The 18,015-nt window shown below is 41.3% G+C and overlaps 1 protein-coding gene across 1 annotated transcript in view; it reads right to left on the bottom strand.

Annotated features, from left to right (window-relative positions):
• The window catches only part of NUDCD1 (NudC domain containing 1), a 46,709-nt gene extending 29,011 nt beyond the window's left edge, over nucleotides 1-17,698 (bottom strand). The window contains exons 1-4 of the mRNA XM_083622085.1: nucleotides 17,432-17,698; nucleotides 11,653-11,807; nucleotides 6,314-6,499; nucleotides 2,464-2,647 (exon numbers count right to left, since the gene is read on the bottom strand). Coding sequence (XP_083478211.1) covers nucleotides 2,464-2,647; nucleotides 6,314-6,499; nucleotides 11,653-11,807; nucleotides 17,432-17,549 — 643 coding nt within the window. The 5' untranslated portion in view covers nucleotides 17,550-17,698. The remainder of the gene's footprint in view (nucleotides 1-2,463; nucleotides 2,648-6,313; nucleotides 6,500-11,652; nucleotides 11,808-17,431) is intronic.
• Between the last annotated feature and the right edge of the window lie 317 nt (nucleotides 17,699-18,015).

Genomic DNA, 18,015 nt, shown 5'->3' on the forward strand with positions numbered 1-18,015 from the left:
CCCTGCCACACAATTTCTGTTCTCATCCTGAAGCAAAGTTCTTAACCCGAGGTACTATTTCTGGGTTAGTGAAGTCTGTAACCTGAAGCGTATGTAACCTGAAGCATATTTAACCCGAGGTACTACTGTACTGTTGACTCTCACCTACGGGACCGTAATGAAGACTATTTCTAGGCAAATGGTCTCCAGAAACCATTTCTGACCCCATTCCTAGAGGATTCATGCTGCTTTTAAGCTTCCAGGGTACACTTGGCTCTGCTCTCATTACCTCCCTCTCTCCAAAGACAATTAAATTTGTAGCCAATTTGGAGAGTTTGATGAGACCATTTCTTTGTTTCCATATGCCGAGCTTCCTCCTGTCATATTCAGACTAAAACCTATATGGAAGTATGTCCTAAGCCTCTTCTACCCACTTCCCACATCCTCTGAGGCATCCTTGCTAATATTTTTTTTATTGCAAATAGAGAGCTTGGCTAGTTGTTAAGGATTTGCCCCTCTGTATAGCCTTACAGAAGAATAGATCCCTAGAATGAGCCCGTTTCCGCTTTGTCTTAACCTAATTTAGTAGCCTGTTTTGTTCATAAGATGTCCCCTCTAATAACTAGCATCTCACTCCTCTGTTGTCACACAAAAATGCCAGTGTGGATTGGGCTTTCCTTGGATTCTGGCTGCAGGTATGCAAACCCACCCCACCCATCTAGGTGTTTCCATTTATGCCAGACATAGCTTGCAAAACTGGGTAGCCCCACACAGAGGCTTACCTGAAAAATAAGCATATTTCAGAAAACAGTGAAAACCCTGATACTGTATTTTTCTAAGAATTGTTTTCGCCTTAAATACATACACTTAAATAAATACAGCACTTTTCAGCAACCTGTTTCATTCATCTGAAGCAGCTACATAATAAATATCCAGGCTGATAACAAATTCATTTTGCTGCTCTAAAAGAGGCAATTCTCTATTGGTCTTCTAGCTATTTAATTAGCCTTTTCTTTCCTACATTTGCTCTTTTGTGGTTTGTAATTAAAACCCAGCCCCCCCCCTTTAAAAGTAACCACCAGTACTGTGTTGGAAAGACCTCAGGAAATGCATAAAATTAGATACCAATAACTGCTACAAGAAGGCAGCAGGATCTGTTGAACACAGGAATACAAATAAAGGCCATATTAATATTTACCGCAAGGTTCTTTGCACCAGCAGGTAAGCTATTCTAAAAGATGGCTCTGAGGAAACATGGAGTTTCTGTTCCAGCCAGCCATGACTGGTGCCTGAGGGCACTGAGTATTTCTGTACTGATCGGCTGGGGAGGGAAAAGAGAACTTAATACTGCCTTGATCTTCTTACTGCTTAGCCTTCGTGTGGGATGCACAGGAGCTGTTTGTCTATATGAAAGAGTGGCACTGCCGTGAAAAATACTTTTGAAGGAAGAGTGGTACCAGCAGGAAAGAGGAGTTTCACAATGATTTTACAGTGGGCATTGGATTTTTTTTGTAACGTATGTTGTTAGCCACCTCCAGAATACTTAACAGAGAGGCAGGGTACACAGTATTTTGGTGGTGGGAACAACAGTATTGGTAAAACATCATCATGCCGCAACTATCCCAAGCCCTGCAAGAGATAGCCAACTAAGTGAAAAGAAAAATATTGTCCTGTGAAAAAATCAAATCACAGGTTTGGTATTACAAAATGCCATGCGGAGTTCTCCTCTTCAGGATGCTCCATGTCATTCCTTCTCCTTCCATAACCCCTCTATTCCATTAACTTTTGCTCCAGTAAACTTGCATTCAATGCCTTCTAAGAAGGCTCGGTCCTCACTGGGCTGTTTTTGGGGTCCCCAGTGCATCTTAGAAGCTGAGCGTTTGGGCCTAAGAGGTGGTCTGAAAATACCTTTAACATATTTGAAAGTGTTTTCCCTTGTAAAGACTTGTTTGTCTTCTGTGCAAAATGTGGGTTCCCCCTCTGCAGCCTGCTGATACCAGCTCTTGTGCACAGATGCTGCTGTTTGGACTACAGAAGGATCAGTGCTCTGACAACTGAGTTGCAATTAGTATCTCATAATGATTTCAGGGGAGAAAGGAGAAGTTGCAAATGTGCTGCTTGCATCTGCCCTTAATGTCTGGTTCCAGTTCCATGGTTGAAAGCTTGGGCTTTCATTATGGGAAATACTAACAAGGGGCACACAGCAGCCACATTCCCAAGACACCCATTGACTTAGAAGTCAGCCCCATTGATTTAAATTTGATTTACAACATGCTTGTTGCCTTCCTCAGTGACTGTTTTGACTCTCAGGGATCCAACAGTCCCCCAAATGACTTCAGATTCAGATCCTTCACTCAACTATCAAAAAGATGACAAAATTATTTCCAGCTACCCAAGCCACTGGAATGGCAATTTCCTAAACATATAAGGAGTACGAGTCTCTTTTTCAGACACAAGGAAAGCAACAGCAAGTAAAATACTTACTCTCCTTGGTTGTTTTTGTAATTGTGACCCATTCCAAGGAAACATGGAAGCCACTGCCTTGTACATCCAATTCATCTTTTTCTACGCGAAGGAGTAGTACGCCCACTGAATGAGCATCAGACTGCAGAAAGGAGATGCTGTGGACTATAACAAAGGGACTCCCGAATTCTTCATTGAATAGTATCTGAGAAGAGACGGTCTTTGTGAATGCTACTGTGTAATGCCTTCTGAATGCACAATGCATGTTTCAGATCAAACAGATAACTCAAGGATGAGACAAGAATACAGTGCAGAGTGGGGGGGGGGAATAAGATGACACAGGAATGTTGGGTTTTGGTGGCATCTCTGCTCTAGTACCTGGTTCCACAAGAGTTTCGGAAAATGTTGACGAGGCACACACAACACTCATCTTTCCAAGACATCCATCCAGCTTTATTGGCACTGTGAGTGTTATTACTTGAGAGGTTTAAAAACTCGCTGAAAGCATAGCGTCATTTTCATTTCAAGCATAGATTTTTCTTCCCATTTTTACTTGTTTCATGCATATAAATAATTTGATTCTGGTGCCTACGAATCTGACATTCCCACCACCCCTGGAAACTAGATCATTTCCACTATCTAATAAATGTGTGGGCAATGTACAGTCCGAAAAACCAGACTTGATAACAACTCTGCATTTTAAGCCCCGTAATTAGAAGGAAATGGGTTTTGAATAAGGGTTATGAGTTGTCATCAACTTTAGTCAAAAGTATTTTTAAAAATGGGTAGAATAATTGGCTGCAATCATGCTCTGTTACCAGTAAGCACCAGTGTATTCACTGAGCAGTTTTTGAGCATCAGGGAGCAAGCAGAGGGAAGAAGGAAGTTGCTGACTTCTCATATAAATGTTTTAATCAATAAATAAGCATTTGCAACCATTGTTACCTAGGTTTCAGTATCTGTATTTTCCTAGATTTTGTATTAACCCCCACCCCAAAGTTTTATTATATGGCCTTTGTTGTAAACTGACATGGAAATAAAATTCAAGTTATACTAATGCTTGAAAATTTGTATATGCACTTGCTTAGGAAAACTTTGCTTTTTTACACAACTGTTCACAGGAAACAGATTATTACTCTTTCATCTGGAAAATCAGCATGAGCTTGGTTTGCAAACTAGCAAGCTTTCCCCCACAGCATAAAGTACATCTAGATAAGTAAGGCTTTACAGTGAAAATATATGCCATTAAGTTGAAAAAGCATTACAAGCAAGTCTCCTTCCATCAGCTTTCTCTTTAAACAGTCCCCAATGATAAGCAGCATTAATAACTTAGATATCCTGTGCACTGAAAGAGATTTCAGACCGTGGAAAGTCTGAATATAAGCTTTTGTGTCACATACTTTTTATACGATGCACAGATATCATACCCTAGCTGTGCGATTATCTTAGAACCAGGAATTGGTTGTTTTTTTTAATGAACAAGGCAAAAGTCATACAATCCCTGCCTACTGGAGTTACCCCATACATGATTATGAAATTAATTTGCATAACATTTTATTATTAGTAACCAGCTGCTGTCAGAGTTGGGTGAAGTGAAGGGAAATGGGGATGGATTATCTGAGAGAGGCTCAGTCCATGTCTGAAATACCGATTGCCCAGACGGAGAAGCCAGTTGGAAGTTGCTGCTTTTTATGACCCGGTGGGTCACTATTGGCTCTTTGTGTTATCAGATTACTGATGACTGGGTAGCTTTAGTGCTGGGTATTCTTTTGAAGCATTTCACCTGCTCAGTAAGATACATTTCCAATACGTATGTGTAAGTTGGTGGGTTTATGTACACCACCATTTAATTTACATTTCAACCCCTCCATTTTCAAAACAGGTACAATAATGACTTGACTACAGTAGTGCTGTTGTTAATGAACCAACATACGCAAAGTGCTTTGAACCCTCAAAGCAGGACACAGATGACATGTTCTGCTGCTACTGTGTCTTTCGACAGGAAGCAAGGGGAAGAAACAATCTCTATGCTGCATTATTCTCTCTCAAAAACAATTCAGATAGTCAATTTAGGATGCTTGGAAATAAAGCAAGCAAAGTGGATTCTTCAATGCTCAATGAAACCACTTATGGTATAAAGCTAGGATTAGTGCCCATCTAAACGCTATTAATGTTAATATGGAATCCACAAATTTCTTCCACTGTTTATATTAATACTTAATTCTCGTGATGAATTATGGTTGCAGACCTATGACTTGCAAACAAAATCAAATTTCACATTTCGAGTATCAACAAAATCACAGAGTGAATATGAAAGGCACACTTCGAAGGCAGCAACGTCCCCACGAGACACTTTAGAAAGATGCATACTTCTCATATGCCTTTTCACTTAATGTGCTTATATTTGCTTGACTTCACTTCAAATGTACTTTTACTATAATTACCTTGACTTGGTAACACTGAATGTCGTGGGAGAAGCCACAGAGTACAACACAGAACTAGTGTGTCATAGGCAGCGCCTAGCCGAGTTCCCATAAGCTCAGGCTGCAGGGCATAGAAAGGTCTTAAACAGGTAATCACAGTAAACAAATGACTTGGAATGAAGCAGCTTCAGACATTAAGAAGACCATAGCACTTGGCATTTCTACATCTGTTTTCAAATTCACTTAAGAACTATCAGCAGGAGAGATTCATCTGAGTAACTTTGATTGCTTTCTTGATGTGCTATCCAGATGTGAAGTTAGACCCCAGGCTACACATACAGCATGGCAACAAAATGCAAGGGTACAGAAAATTTGGCTGACTTTGGTAGCCAGTCAAAAGGTATGCTGGCCATCTATCCTACGGGGTCCAGATTATAACATGACACCTCCAACTAGAGGTATCTGAAGTGCTTACAAAGTCCAGCAAGATTGTAGAGGTGAGCCCCACCCTCCCCTGTGCTTCCAAGCTTAGGACATGCTGAGAGAAAAGGTTTTGTCCCTGCTTGCCCACATCTCACTGCTTTCTGAGCTGTACTGAGGCTCAGTACAAGATCAGGGAGATCACTTTTCTCTGAGGCTTGGAATAAAACCATTATATATATATTTTTGGAAAAATGTACTTGCCATTAGAAGCCTGTCCAAACGACACCACCACATTTGGAGGCAGTATACCCAAGTATCAGAAACTAGGAAGGCACCACAATGGGTACCTGCTGCCTTCATGCCTGCTTGTAAGCTTCAGAAATCTCTGGGTGGCAACTATTTAAAACCACATAATGAACTTATCAACTAATCCTGAAAGACGTTTCTCACTCTCTCATACAGTGGTACCTCTGGTTACGAACTGAATCCATTCCGGGGGTCCGTTCGTAACTGGAAACTACTCGTAATATGAGGCGCTATTAGCGAAAGCGTGCCTCTCATTGTGTGCGCACCTCTGACGTGCGAATTCCGTTCACATCCCGGGGCAAAGTTCGCAACCGGGAGCAGCTACTTCCGGGTTATCGGAGCTCGCTTGTAACCCATAGTGTTCGCAACCAGAGGTACCACTGTACTTTCTTAGTGTCTCTTGCACCATTCCCTGTTCTACAGTCAAAATTCACCTTCTCTGCCATACATTCTCCTCGCCAGCTGACAGGGTTTCCTAGAATGTTCTTGTACATGTTAAGTAAGGTAGTATGGCTTGGATACCGTATAACCCTGACTGGCAAGTGTTCTTGCACAAATGAAGGATGATCCAAGTTAAGGTTCTGGAGACCTTCTGGACCTTCAAGATGCAGTAAGGGAGAGAGCTGGTTTACGCATGAAGGGCAGGAGGCAGTAACTTCTAGCTTTGCTTAAGCACATTCAACCATATGGAAATAGAAGCTAGGCTTTACAATACTTACTTCCCACTTTTCACATGAGCCATCGCCACGTTTTCCTGTTCGAATCAGATACAGCCTTCCTGTTCCATCTGAAAGCGTAACCCAGGTGGAAGATGTAAAGTGTACAGATGCACAAAGGCGATTATCACAAGCTATCAAGTCTGCAGGAAGCCTGAATACTTCTCTGGGCTTTTTTAAGGCAGTGTCCTGTAAGTAGGAAACAAAAACAGAGCTGAAATTAGACGAATGACAATCACACCTTGATGAACAAATGTTGCTGGCAAATGTTTGCAAGTTCACATATTTTATCAGCAAATAGTTTGGAATACAAGGAGAAGAGACACCTCATCCTTATCTCAGGATAACAAACTGCTACCATCCCCTTATTAGAAGGATGACATATGAACTGAGCCCTAGAGAAATTCATACCAGGAGAGCGAATGATAAGAAAAACCTACAGCTGGTACATGACAATAATAATTTTGAAGATCCAGTTAATCCCATAAAAAAGTTTCAGTGTTATTTGACTCTGTGTAGGTTTAAAGAGATAGATATATCCAAATACGAAAGACAAATATTGGAAAGGTGAAACAAGGCATATTTAATGCATATTTTCTCGTGGCACACACATGTATGACCTTTCTGGAAGGGGGTGTTAAATGATACTCAAATATGTCCAGGTATAATATTCTTCTGGTCCCAAAGAAGATTTTGTTGGATTACATAAAGGTTATGATAGAAGCAACAGTTCCAGAGATAAGTAACTTACTTACAATTGCATGCATTAGTATTGCCATGTAATACTAATTTCACAATTTCCAACAATTTTGCAATGGCTGGAAAAAAATATATGGGATATAGCTTGGTTGGTACAATTGCCTTTTTATTCTAATAAGATACATCCATCATATATATATATCTTTGCTGTGGAAATTGAGAGTTGCTTACTAATTGCCATTACACAGAATTTTATTAATTAACTAGTGTTATTAAATCATCCCTGCTATTATGAATCACTGTTTTTATGACTTAACAAGTTACATTAATTATACATTTAATAAAAACATGAAGAGAAGAATGTAAAAGATCCAGACTGCAGTTATCTGATAAATCGTGAAAAGGTTTCAGCTTCCCTAGATTAGAAGCAGGTTGGGAACTGGCAGCCCATGGAATAAAGCCAGCCTGCAAATTACTGACTATGGGGCAATTCCTTTGGGAACAAATGCAGTTGCTTAGTTTATACCATGTTATACCAGTGCTCCATCTCGCTCAGGACTGGCTGCACTGATTGGCAGCAGTTCTCCAGGGTTTCCGGCAGGTATCTGTCCCAACCCTAAATAGAGATGCTGTGGATTGAATTTGCATGCACTCTTACCACTGAACCACATTCTGAATGCAACTGCTTGTCCTTTGCACACTATATATCTTTTGGCAGAGGGAAGAAGTCATGCCAGCTTGAAAGCTACAAATACATTGAGTAACATGCAGCGCTTATCTATTCAGTTTAGGGAGTTATGGAAGAGTTTCTACTTTTTCTTTTTGCAAACCTTGTAAGCAAAACCTTGTATGCTTTTACTGTTAAAATGAGAGTCAGTTTATAAATATCTCAAAACAAGATGAATCTGAAGATGGCATGCTTAGAGAAAACATTTTCACTGGAAGGAGGTTGACTGTTTTGTTACAGTTAGCAACACTACTTATCTTTGAATGCAGTGTGGGTTAGCACAGTGTGGGTGTGGCAATACTTGTGTGGCTTGCCAGTGCAAAGGACACTGCTGCCAGTAACCAAGAGGGAGCGAGGCAAAGCAGTGGGGATGCAGTGCGGTGCGGGTGCAGTGGCAGAGTCAATCCAATGTGGTGCCACTGCACCTTCCAACCTGCCTGCTGCCTTGCCTCTCCTGGTTACCAGAAGCATCTGCAATGTTTGGAAGCCAGGAAAGCAAGGCTACTCATCTCTCAACTGCTACTGTTTGAATGCATCTCTTTTTCCTTAGTCGTTAAAAAAAATGTATACGTATCTAGAAGAAGATGATATTGTGTTTGCACTAAGGCAACATTTAAATAGTATACAAAGAAAGTCAAAACAATTCTAGCATACTCTTCAGATACATAGTTTAGACTAAGATTTAAACGGGTGTTTTATGCAGATTTGAGCAAACAGGCTTTGCTATAAACTGAGTGTTAAAAATTGTTACCTCAACATGGTAAAAATATCAATATATGCATTTTCAGTTCTGTTTTAGCCCTCAAGAGGAAAAGGGATGTTACCTTCATGCTCTGCTTCCCAGAAGTATTTGGCTGACCACAGCAAGAAATTGGATGCTAGACTGGATGGATCTTGGTTCAATCCAGTAGGGCTCTTAGGTTCTTACCAAAGCAAAATGCCGTGTGTGTGTATTCAGTTTTGTGAGTTATTATTATTTTAAAAATACATAGCCTGCTTTCCCATACACAAAGGGATTGCTCAAAGCGGCTCAGAACAGTAATGCAAGCATGGATCAAATCAAACAAAAAACTGAAGCAACCCCAGGAATATACAGAACAGCACTCAAGACTCAACACATTATAAGCACAATGGAATCAAAGGCTTACTTTCAAAAAGGAATGTTTTGAATTGCCAGTGCAACACAAAATGATGGGTAAACTAATGTAACCCTGTGAGGCAGGGATTTCCACATATTGGAGCAACCAGCAAAAGCTCTCTTGCATGCTACCACTTGCCTTAGGAGGAAATGGCACACACGAGAGAAGCACAACTGCTGATCTTAAAGGATAGGCAGATGCACCTCAGAGAGACCAGCTGTTCAAGTACTTTGGTCCCAAGCCATTTAGGTAATAACTATCACCTTGTATTGCACTTGGAAATGGACTGGAAGAATAGGCTGCATAGGCTTCGCTCCTAATGTTCTTGGACATGAATGATAAAACTAGATGCTTCAGATGCCCTCTCCGTTACAGATGGGACTAAGATGATTTGTTCCCAGACAACCTACACTCTCGCCTAAATATCAAGTTCCCTCTTGAAGTCAGCTTCCATTTTTCAGGGACCAAAAAAGTCTTTCAACATCATGGTCTCCAAGGTAACAGCTCTTCAATAGTTAGCATTTAGTATGAGCACAGTGTTTCTGGCACATACCCACACAGAATGACACCATGACCTGCTTGCTGGAAACAGTTTGCAGATAACTCTGGGGCAGCACCTCACCCAGAGCTGCAATTTCTAAGGATATGGCAGAAATGAGGAAGGGAAAGCTCATCCCATCACGACCAACATAATTATTTGGAAGGGAAGGGAAGGAAATAACTTTGCTTTCAGAGTGAAGAAAGATTTGTGTGTGCGTGAAAACTGTTTTTACGGCAATCATTTTTTTATTAAAAAAACAATACTTCCAAAAGGTTCAGATAAACATGGTGTTTTATACTTCTCTGTACATTTCTATAACAAATTCTGAGTAAGAAGTGAGACATGTTTGTTTCCTCAATTATTTATTGAGGCAGGGGCACATTTCTCAGCAAACAAGTCACAGAAGCACATTATCCATCTCTCACAATCCTTAAGGGTGGAAACAATTATTTCCATCTTTGTCTTACTTCTTAACCACACTATTTTTAAAGTTATACAGTACTACAGTGGTACCTTGGGTTACATACACTTCAGGTTACATACGCTTCAGGTTACAGACCCGCTAACCCAGAAATATTACCTTGGGTTAAGAAGTTTGCTTCAGGATGAGAACAGAAATCGTGCAGCGGCGGTGCAGTGGCAGCAGGAGGCCCCATTAGCTAAAGCGGAGCTTCAGGTTAAGAACAGTTTCAGGTTAAGAATGGACCTCCGGAACGAATTAAGTACTCAACCCAAGGTACCACTGTATTGAAATATTATTCAACAGACTGTAGTCAAATATTCTGCTGACTTTTTCACTCAAGCAGGAAGTTCAGCAACCTTCACTCCACTGCCTCTTTAACCTTGCTTCCCCATTGTCCCACAGAATACCTTTGCTTGCCCATTTTCTGTTAATTGCATTACCCCAAACCAGTTGCTTGAGTTTCCTTGCTGTTCCGCACCGCTTTCCACTAACCTCTGCCTCCCCCATCCATCCTTCCTGCTCATATCAGCCTACTACGTATTCTGTTTTTGGCCATGCCTCCTTAGTTTCTCAGTTCCCATCCACCATGTCTGCCCAGCAATCCTGCCTCTTTCCTAATAGTACGTTGTACTCAGATCTTTATAAACAATGGCAGCACTTTCTGCAAAGGTGTTCTGCGTTCCAGACAACTGCCTTCCAAGCTTGGCCAGGGATAGCTACAGAGGCTTGCCTTTCTTTGTAAAACCCAAAGCATTCTCTTATCTGAATCACTGCCTTTGAGAAGAATCAGGATATTTCACAAATAAGTGTGTGCGCCGGCTCTGGAAGGGATCACAAAGAAAGCTTCTGGAAGCAAAATCATTTCAGTATGCAGAAACCTAAGCACAGAGTGATGATTAGATGGAAGCACATGTCGTACATCTGCCTTCCGGGACTGTTTGAACAGACATTAGAGATGGCAAGATTGTCACACGACCCCATCTAAGCAATTAGTAAGCCTGCAGCTTCAGTTCTAACTTCAAATTTGAAAAAAAGGAATGTGCAAAGTATTGCTCTGTGCAACTAACTGAATAGACATAATTAAACAGTGCATAACCCTGTGAGTGCAATTCTTGACTACCTAAGGTGAAATACAGGGCAGTTAATATCGTGCAAATGTGTTGGGTAGCTTAATTAATAGCAATGAATAGTGAAATAGCAACATTATTGGAGAATGTGTAATCTTTATTGGATCACACAATTAATGGAATTAAGAAATGCCCATATTTAAAGTCAAAAGTGCATTTTTTTTTTTAAAAAAAAATCAATTCTATAGTGTCTGGTCTCTTTTAATTACAAATCATAAACACAAATATGTTTAATGATATTCAAGCATCATACGTTACTGAAAGAAACATGTTAAAAAGTATGTTTATTTTATGAAAACTAGTACAGTGGTACCTCGGGTTACATACGCTTCAGGTTACAGACTCCGCTAACCCAGAAACAGTACCTCGGGTTAAGAACTTTGCTTCAGGATGAGAACAGAAATCGTGCTCTGGCAGAGCGACAGTAGCAGGAGGTCCCATTAGCTAAAGTGGTGCTTCAGGTTAAGAACAGTTTCAGATTAAGAATGGACCTCCGGAACGAATTAAGTACTTAACCCGAGGTACCACTGTATTTACTTGGTGGCATCTGACTAAGTCATACTCAAAGAAGAACCAGTGTAATCAATGGACTTCAGTTTGAGGTGATTGACTTAACTTTTTATTTCTTTTTTCATGGCATCCTTACCAGAGTAATGCTTAAATTCATGACTCTTCCAAGTTGATCAACATAATAAACATTATCTTGGTACCAGGGATCCAGGTGTAGATAATTGTACATGCCAAAGGCACGCATGTGATCCAGGGTATACTGATCATCCCGAAGTTTGACTTCTGCTACAGCTGAAAAACAAAACACAAACCCAGAAAATGTAAGATCCTGCATCCATTAAAAACAAAAATCTCAAGTTACATTTAATAGATAATAATTCTTTGGGACCTATAATTCAAAATGGTAACTTCATTGAAAAATAGAATTGTCCTTTAAGTCTCTGACTTACTGAATTTAGATGTTTTATTCAAACTATATTATTATTATCATCATCATCATCAAATACGGTGAAGCAGATCTGATAAAACAACAACAACCCCAGGGTGCCACCTGCTGCCTCTAGCTTAAGTTGTACATAGGCAAGAGACAACTTTGTAAAACAGTTTAGGTTCTTTTCCCTATTGTCATCAAAGCTTCCCATTTGTTTGGTGTCCCAAAAACATAGAGGGAGAGTGGCAACAAAGCCATAATTGAGCCTGGCAGACCTTCAAAGCGCTATGACCATGTCATTTCGCATAATATTTTCATGAGGTTTGCAATCATTATGGACAAACAGACACACACAAACAGGAACAGTGAAACTTCCACTGCTAATGTTCTAGGCTATCAGGTCCTGTTTCCCAATACCCAATTTATACATAACTTTTGGTGAACTGCTAGCTGAAATACAAGAAAATTGCATACAGTATTGTGTGATCACCACCATCAGGCAGTAACGGAATGGCCATCTTTTCAGGAATGCTAAATCATGGCTTTGTGTTACATTCACAAGCCAAAGGGCTCATGTCCTCCAGCATGGCCACAAGGAGATGTGAAGCCTTTGTTTCAGCTTCCAACTAACCACAAGTTGTTGCCAACACTAGACAAAGTGTGGTTATTGTTACCTATGATTTTTGAAACGAGCCAACTTAAATTTTGGTTAATGATTCTGACTTATTTTAATAAACTACAATTTACTAAATGCAGTTCCTAGACCGCACAAAACAAACGATGAGTTGAAAAAAGAAGCAGATGCTTCCAACATCTTCCTTGAAGTTGCATGTGGGAAAGCACACAAATCCAAGGTTCATATACTTAACACTAAAGAAGAAATTAAGTTAAGGAGAGAAGATACTATATTTAAAAAAGTAATTCTACACCACTCATACACACAGCTCTGTTGGAGCATATTTCCTCTACCCAAGTATAGTAGACTCAGTTATTCTGGTTATCCCAAGCTTCCTCTTCAAGTCAGATTCAACAATGAGCCCATAAAGGTCACTAAGTTTATGGGACTAGGGCAGTGACTGCTCTACTTCATATTCCTCACCTGCCATTGAGTCACTGCCCTGGCCCTGGTGTGTAAATAGTTTCATACCATTCTCTGTCTCCTGAACAGGGCAAGCTTTGGGCTACATCTACAATCTATAAACTGCCACAACTCCTCTCCTTAGAAAGTATCAATCAGGTGACCTGCCAGTAACAGGTGTAAGAACCTGGGTGGTCTTCTATAGCCTCTGGGCTATTCATTGTGCACCAAGATACCAATATATATAAACATTCTCTCTCAATATATAAATCTTCTCTCACTACCATCTTTAAGCAGAAAGCTTTAGAAATGATAGCCAAGGCAACTCTCTGCATTGTACTGCCATCCTGTGGATCAAACCTGCCACAGCTTACTAACACATTTTAAACCAGTGGTTCCCAACCTTTACTCTTCTCCCCACAACCACTTGAAAATTAGGTACTTGATAGACCAATTAAAATGATTTTTCTTTTTGTTGTTTAGCAATCATAATGTGCTGAGCTAGATGCAAAATATGTATCAACTCTCCACTCCTTTCAAGTGGCTTGTCAGACTATTTTCTGCACTGGAGACCTTCCATTGTCTTGCTGCCAGCTGTGGGTTTCTTCTTTGGAAAAAGGCAGATCCTCCTCTCCCCATCACTTCAAGCCCCTCTTGCTCACCTTCTGGGTAGACTGCTGTGTTCTAAGGAGGATGGAGCAGCCTCTGCACCCACTGTTCTTCACACACACACAGCTATGCTGCTCTGCAGAGTTGCTACAGTGGACCATCTGAATGAGACTCATGTACCACTGATGGTTCATGAACTGCTTTAGGAACCCCTGCTTTAAGCACAGTGAAAGCTAACTGTGGTTTAAAGATGAGCATTCACTGTGTGCTGGTGCATAGGAAGAAAATTGTGGCCACTTAACTCTTAATAGCAGAGGAGCAGCAAAGGTGTTGTTTTCCTTGTGTTACGTCCCAACTCAGACTCATGGTTTGTGTCTTGCCAAACAAACCATGAGCTGTAATGAAGTCCTGTTCTTGGCTTAGCACTTAGTGCCCATTATTTCCTTTGGAGAGAGAAACCATGAACCCAGGTTCAGACATAAGCCAAACTATGGCATAGCTTCTGGTAGCATAGCAGCAGCAAAAGCTGGGAGAAGTGGCTGCGAGAGCTGGGTCAGAAACCCTTGTCCAGGACTCCCTGCCATCTGAAGCCAAACATGTGGTGACCAGAGAGAGGGTCTTCTCCAATATGACACCTCATATATGAAATGCCCATTCCAAGGAAGCTTGTCAGCACCAAAGCTAAAAAATTAAATAAAAATGTCCAGGCATTTGAGAATGAGGCAAGGACTCTATGGCAGAGTACATGCATTGCATTCACAAGATCCTGGGTTCAACCCCATCATCTCCAGGTAGAACTGGGAAAGACTCCTGCCTAAAACTCTGAAGAGATACTGCCAGTCTGTGCAGTAGACAATGCAATGTTCAGTCTTAGGCAGTTTCCTATGCTCCTAATGCCTTCAAGCCAATTTTAACATTGTATACATATTGTTTTGAAGGTTGCGTGCCACCCCCGATCTCTGCTGAGCAGTAGCAAGATTCCGGGGGATCCAGGCACTTACCCAGGGTCATGTTTCTGTTGGGAGTCAAGATGCAGCAGAGACCATTGCGTCTTTAAAAAATATGGTTTATTTTACACATATTTATACCCGGGTGTAGCTGGAGGGAATACAGAGTTTACAGCATTTGCATCTCAAGAGGGGCTTGTTCCCCACAGCCATGCAGCATGAGATTCAGATACATATCCATTCCTCTGTCCCAGCTTGCCCTCAGCCAGCCCACCAATATGGTTCTGCCCCTCAAGGCCTCTGCCTCTAGTCCTACTAACTTCATTTCTTGTTCCCAGGAAACACATGGTCCAAGCAACTCCTCTACATCCATCCACTTGCCCCTATTCCAAGCCTAGTTTTAAAAGGTGACAATTTTCTTGTAGCCTATATCATTATAACTTTGGCAACCAGAGCCAAGGATTTCTCTGTGATAGGCCTTCAACACCTTTTGTCCTGTTAACAGCCTCTATCCCAGGTGAGGCCCTGGCCTGGAAAGGAAGCTTGGCCAGTGTTTTCCCACTGGCTTGGAATCTTCCCTTTAACACTCCAGCTATTTTCTAAATGCAACCATTTTACTAATTTCTAGCATTCACTAACTCTAGATTTGTAACCATATACGGTATATATTTTCAATGCTGTTTGTTTACCATTGCATGACGTGCTCTTATAATTTTCTTGCTGTTTTTATCGTTTGTATTCCAACTACTGTTTTTATTATAAAGTTTGCCCACTTGAGAGCTTTTCAACTTTAAAAAATTGCTTATATTTTTAATAACTTACAGTGCAATCCTAAACATGTTTTCTCAGAAGCACTGATATCAGTCAGATTTACTCCCATACAAGTCAGCAAAGAAACTGCAGCCTAAAGATGCAAATAGTAAGCAGACCTAGTAGGAAATAAGGCCAACTAAGCACAGTGGGACTAGCTTCTGAGTAATCATGTGCAGGATCACTCTATTTTTTTAAAAAAAGTGTTGCATGGTGAGGTTAAAAGCAAGGCCTGTGTATCAAAAAAGTTGAAGACATCTGATATATAGACACCAACACCAACTCTCATTAATCTTAAAGTCCCTTTCTGGCCCTATAATCAAGATCCTCCTATCTCTTGAGCCTCTTATAAGTATGACTGGAAGTCTTTCTAGCAGCGATTGCCCTGTAAAATCCAGTGAGAAATGTCAGGCATGCCCTGTCACCATTGTCCCAAATGGATGGCAAAAATGTGCCTTGTTAAAAGATCTTCAAAAACACCCCTTTATCATCCACCAAACCCTACCCCACCAGTTTATTTCTGATGCTGCTTTAGTTTACATGGCTGTTTTGGAATTATTAAAGGTTTCAGTTTTCTACATCAATATTCTGATATAAAGATGAGCGCTAGAAACAGAAATTGAAGTATTTCAATATTGTGGCCTTTGGCTAATTGAACAAACTATGGCCTTTAAACTGTGTGTGGGGCAAGTATTGTTTTGTTTGCTTTTATGTTATGCATGTTTGCATTTTTATTCTGTAAACTTCCCTGTGACCTTCAGAAGAAGGGTGACATACAAATTCAATAAATAAATATTTGGATTTGCCAGTCACTTAACAGTTTTTAACTTCGTCCCCACGGGCACACTCCGTCAGTCTCCTGAGACAGATGAATGCCAACATAACCGATATATATATGTATTTGCCAGCCACTTTCAGCTTCATTTGAAACTAGAGGGGTTATTATTATCCCTGTTAAACTACAGTGATAATTATAATAATGAATCCCCACAAACCCCACTCACATGCAAGACGTTTTAGGCTCCAGGCCTGGCAGAGGAAGGGTTTGTAACATGAACTCTTAATTGTCAAGAGCTTATATCACATACCCTCCAACATTTCTCTGATGGAAAATAGGGGCATTCCATTCCATAATGATAATTTTACTATTTACACTCCACACTTCTGACTGGGTTGGCCCAGCCACTCTGGCAGCTTCCAACATATATAAAAACACATAATCAAACATTAAACATTTTTTTAAATAAAAAAACTTCCCTAAACAGGATTGCCTTCAGGCAGCTCAGGAGTCAGATAACTCCATACCCTCCAACATTTCTTCGATGAAAATAAGGAAACCTAAAGGAAAAGTGGAACATTCTGGGATCAAATCAGAAACTGGGTGGTTTCTCTAAACCAGGGACGTCCCTGGAAAACAGGGGCACTTGGAAGGTCTAGGGTAAATATTTAACAGAATTGCAAACAGTAGCTCACTACCTCCACAGGATGTCATGCTGCTTGCAGGGGCACAGAATAAAAATTTAGTACCATGAAAAAAATATGCTTCCAACATATAAAAATTAAAAAATATATATTTTTAAAACTTCCCTATACAGGATTGCCTTCAGATGGCTCGGGGGTTGGGTAACTCCATACCCTCCAACATTTCACCAATGAAAATAGGGACATCTAAAGGAAAAGTGGGACATTCTGGGATCAAATCAGAAATCGGGATGGCTTCTCTAAATCAGAGACACTTGGAGGATCTGATATCACAGTATCATAAAACTGTAGTGAAGGGGCCATGAGCTTCATCTAGCCCACCCTACTGCAATGCAGGAACCCCCATACCTTTTTTTAAAAAAGAGAAAACTTCCAGTACTTTTTACCCCGCCTGTCTTGCAGGCATAGTAAAGATAATAAAAAGTAACAAATCATCCCCAATAAACACTGCTATAGTTTCGAAAGGGGGTTCATTTTCCTTCCTTGCCCCTCCCCCGGTGGTGACAGGGAGCACTGAAGCGTCCAGGCCCCTCACGGCTTTCTCCCCCATGGTACTCACGCGAGTCCAGGCCAACTTGGTAGCAGGCCAGCGGCTCCAGCGACAACTTGTATCCCTCGAACTTGGGGTCCAAGAGCAGCCGCTTGACGCGAAGGGAGCAATTCGCCGCCGCCTCCATGCCGCCCGGGAACCAATAAAGTTGTTGTTGAAACGGCGAGGAGTCGCGATCGGCCGACGAAGAGCCTCTCGCGGCCGCAAACGATCCTGGGTACTGAGGCACGCCGGGAGGTGTAGTTCAAGAGCGCCCTCTAGGCTCCAGGCTGGGCTCTCGAGAGCACAGGTGAAGGGCCGCGGCCTGCGCTCCCGTGCGCATGCTCCTCACACTGCAGCCAGGATCTCGTCGGTATAGGAGGTCTCCAAATCCAAGCCCTGGCATCCCCAGTTAGGGCTGGAGAGCTGCTGCCGGCCACTGTGCGGACTTCAGAGGGAGCGGGGGTCTGGCTTGGGGGTGCAGTTTAACAGGGTCTACTTCTGAGAAGGTGGCGGAATAGCTCAGTCGGTAAACTATGAGATCTTAGGGTGGGTTCGAGCCCCATGTTGGGCAAAGAAGATTCTTGCATTGCAAAGGGATGGGGTTCGACTGG

Source organism: Podarcis filfolensis (assembly GCF_964270895.1).
Source record: "Podarcis filfolensis genome assembly, chromosome: 7".
NCBI lineage: Eukaryota > Metazoa > Chordata > Lepidosauria > Squamata > Lacertidae > Podarcis > Podarcis filfolensis.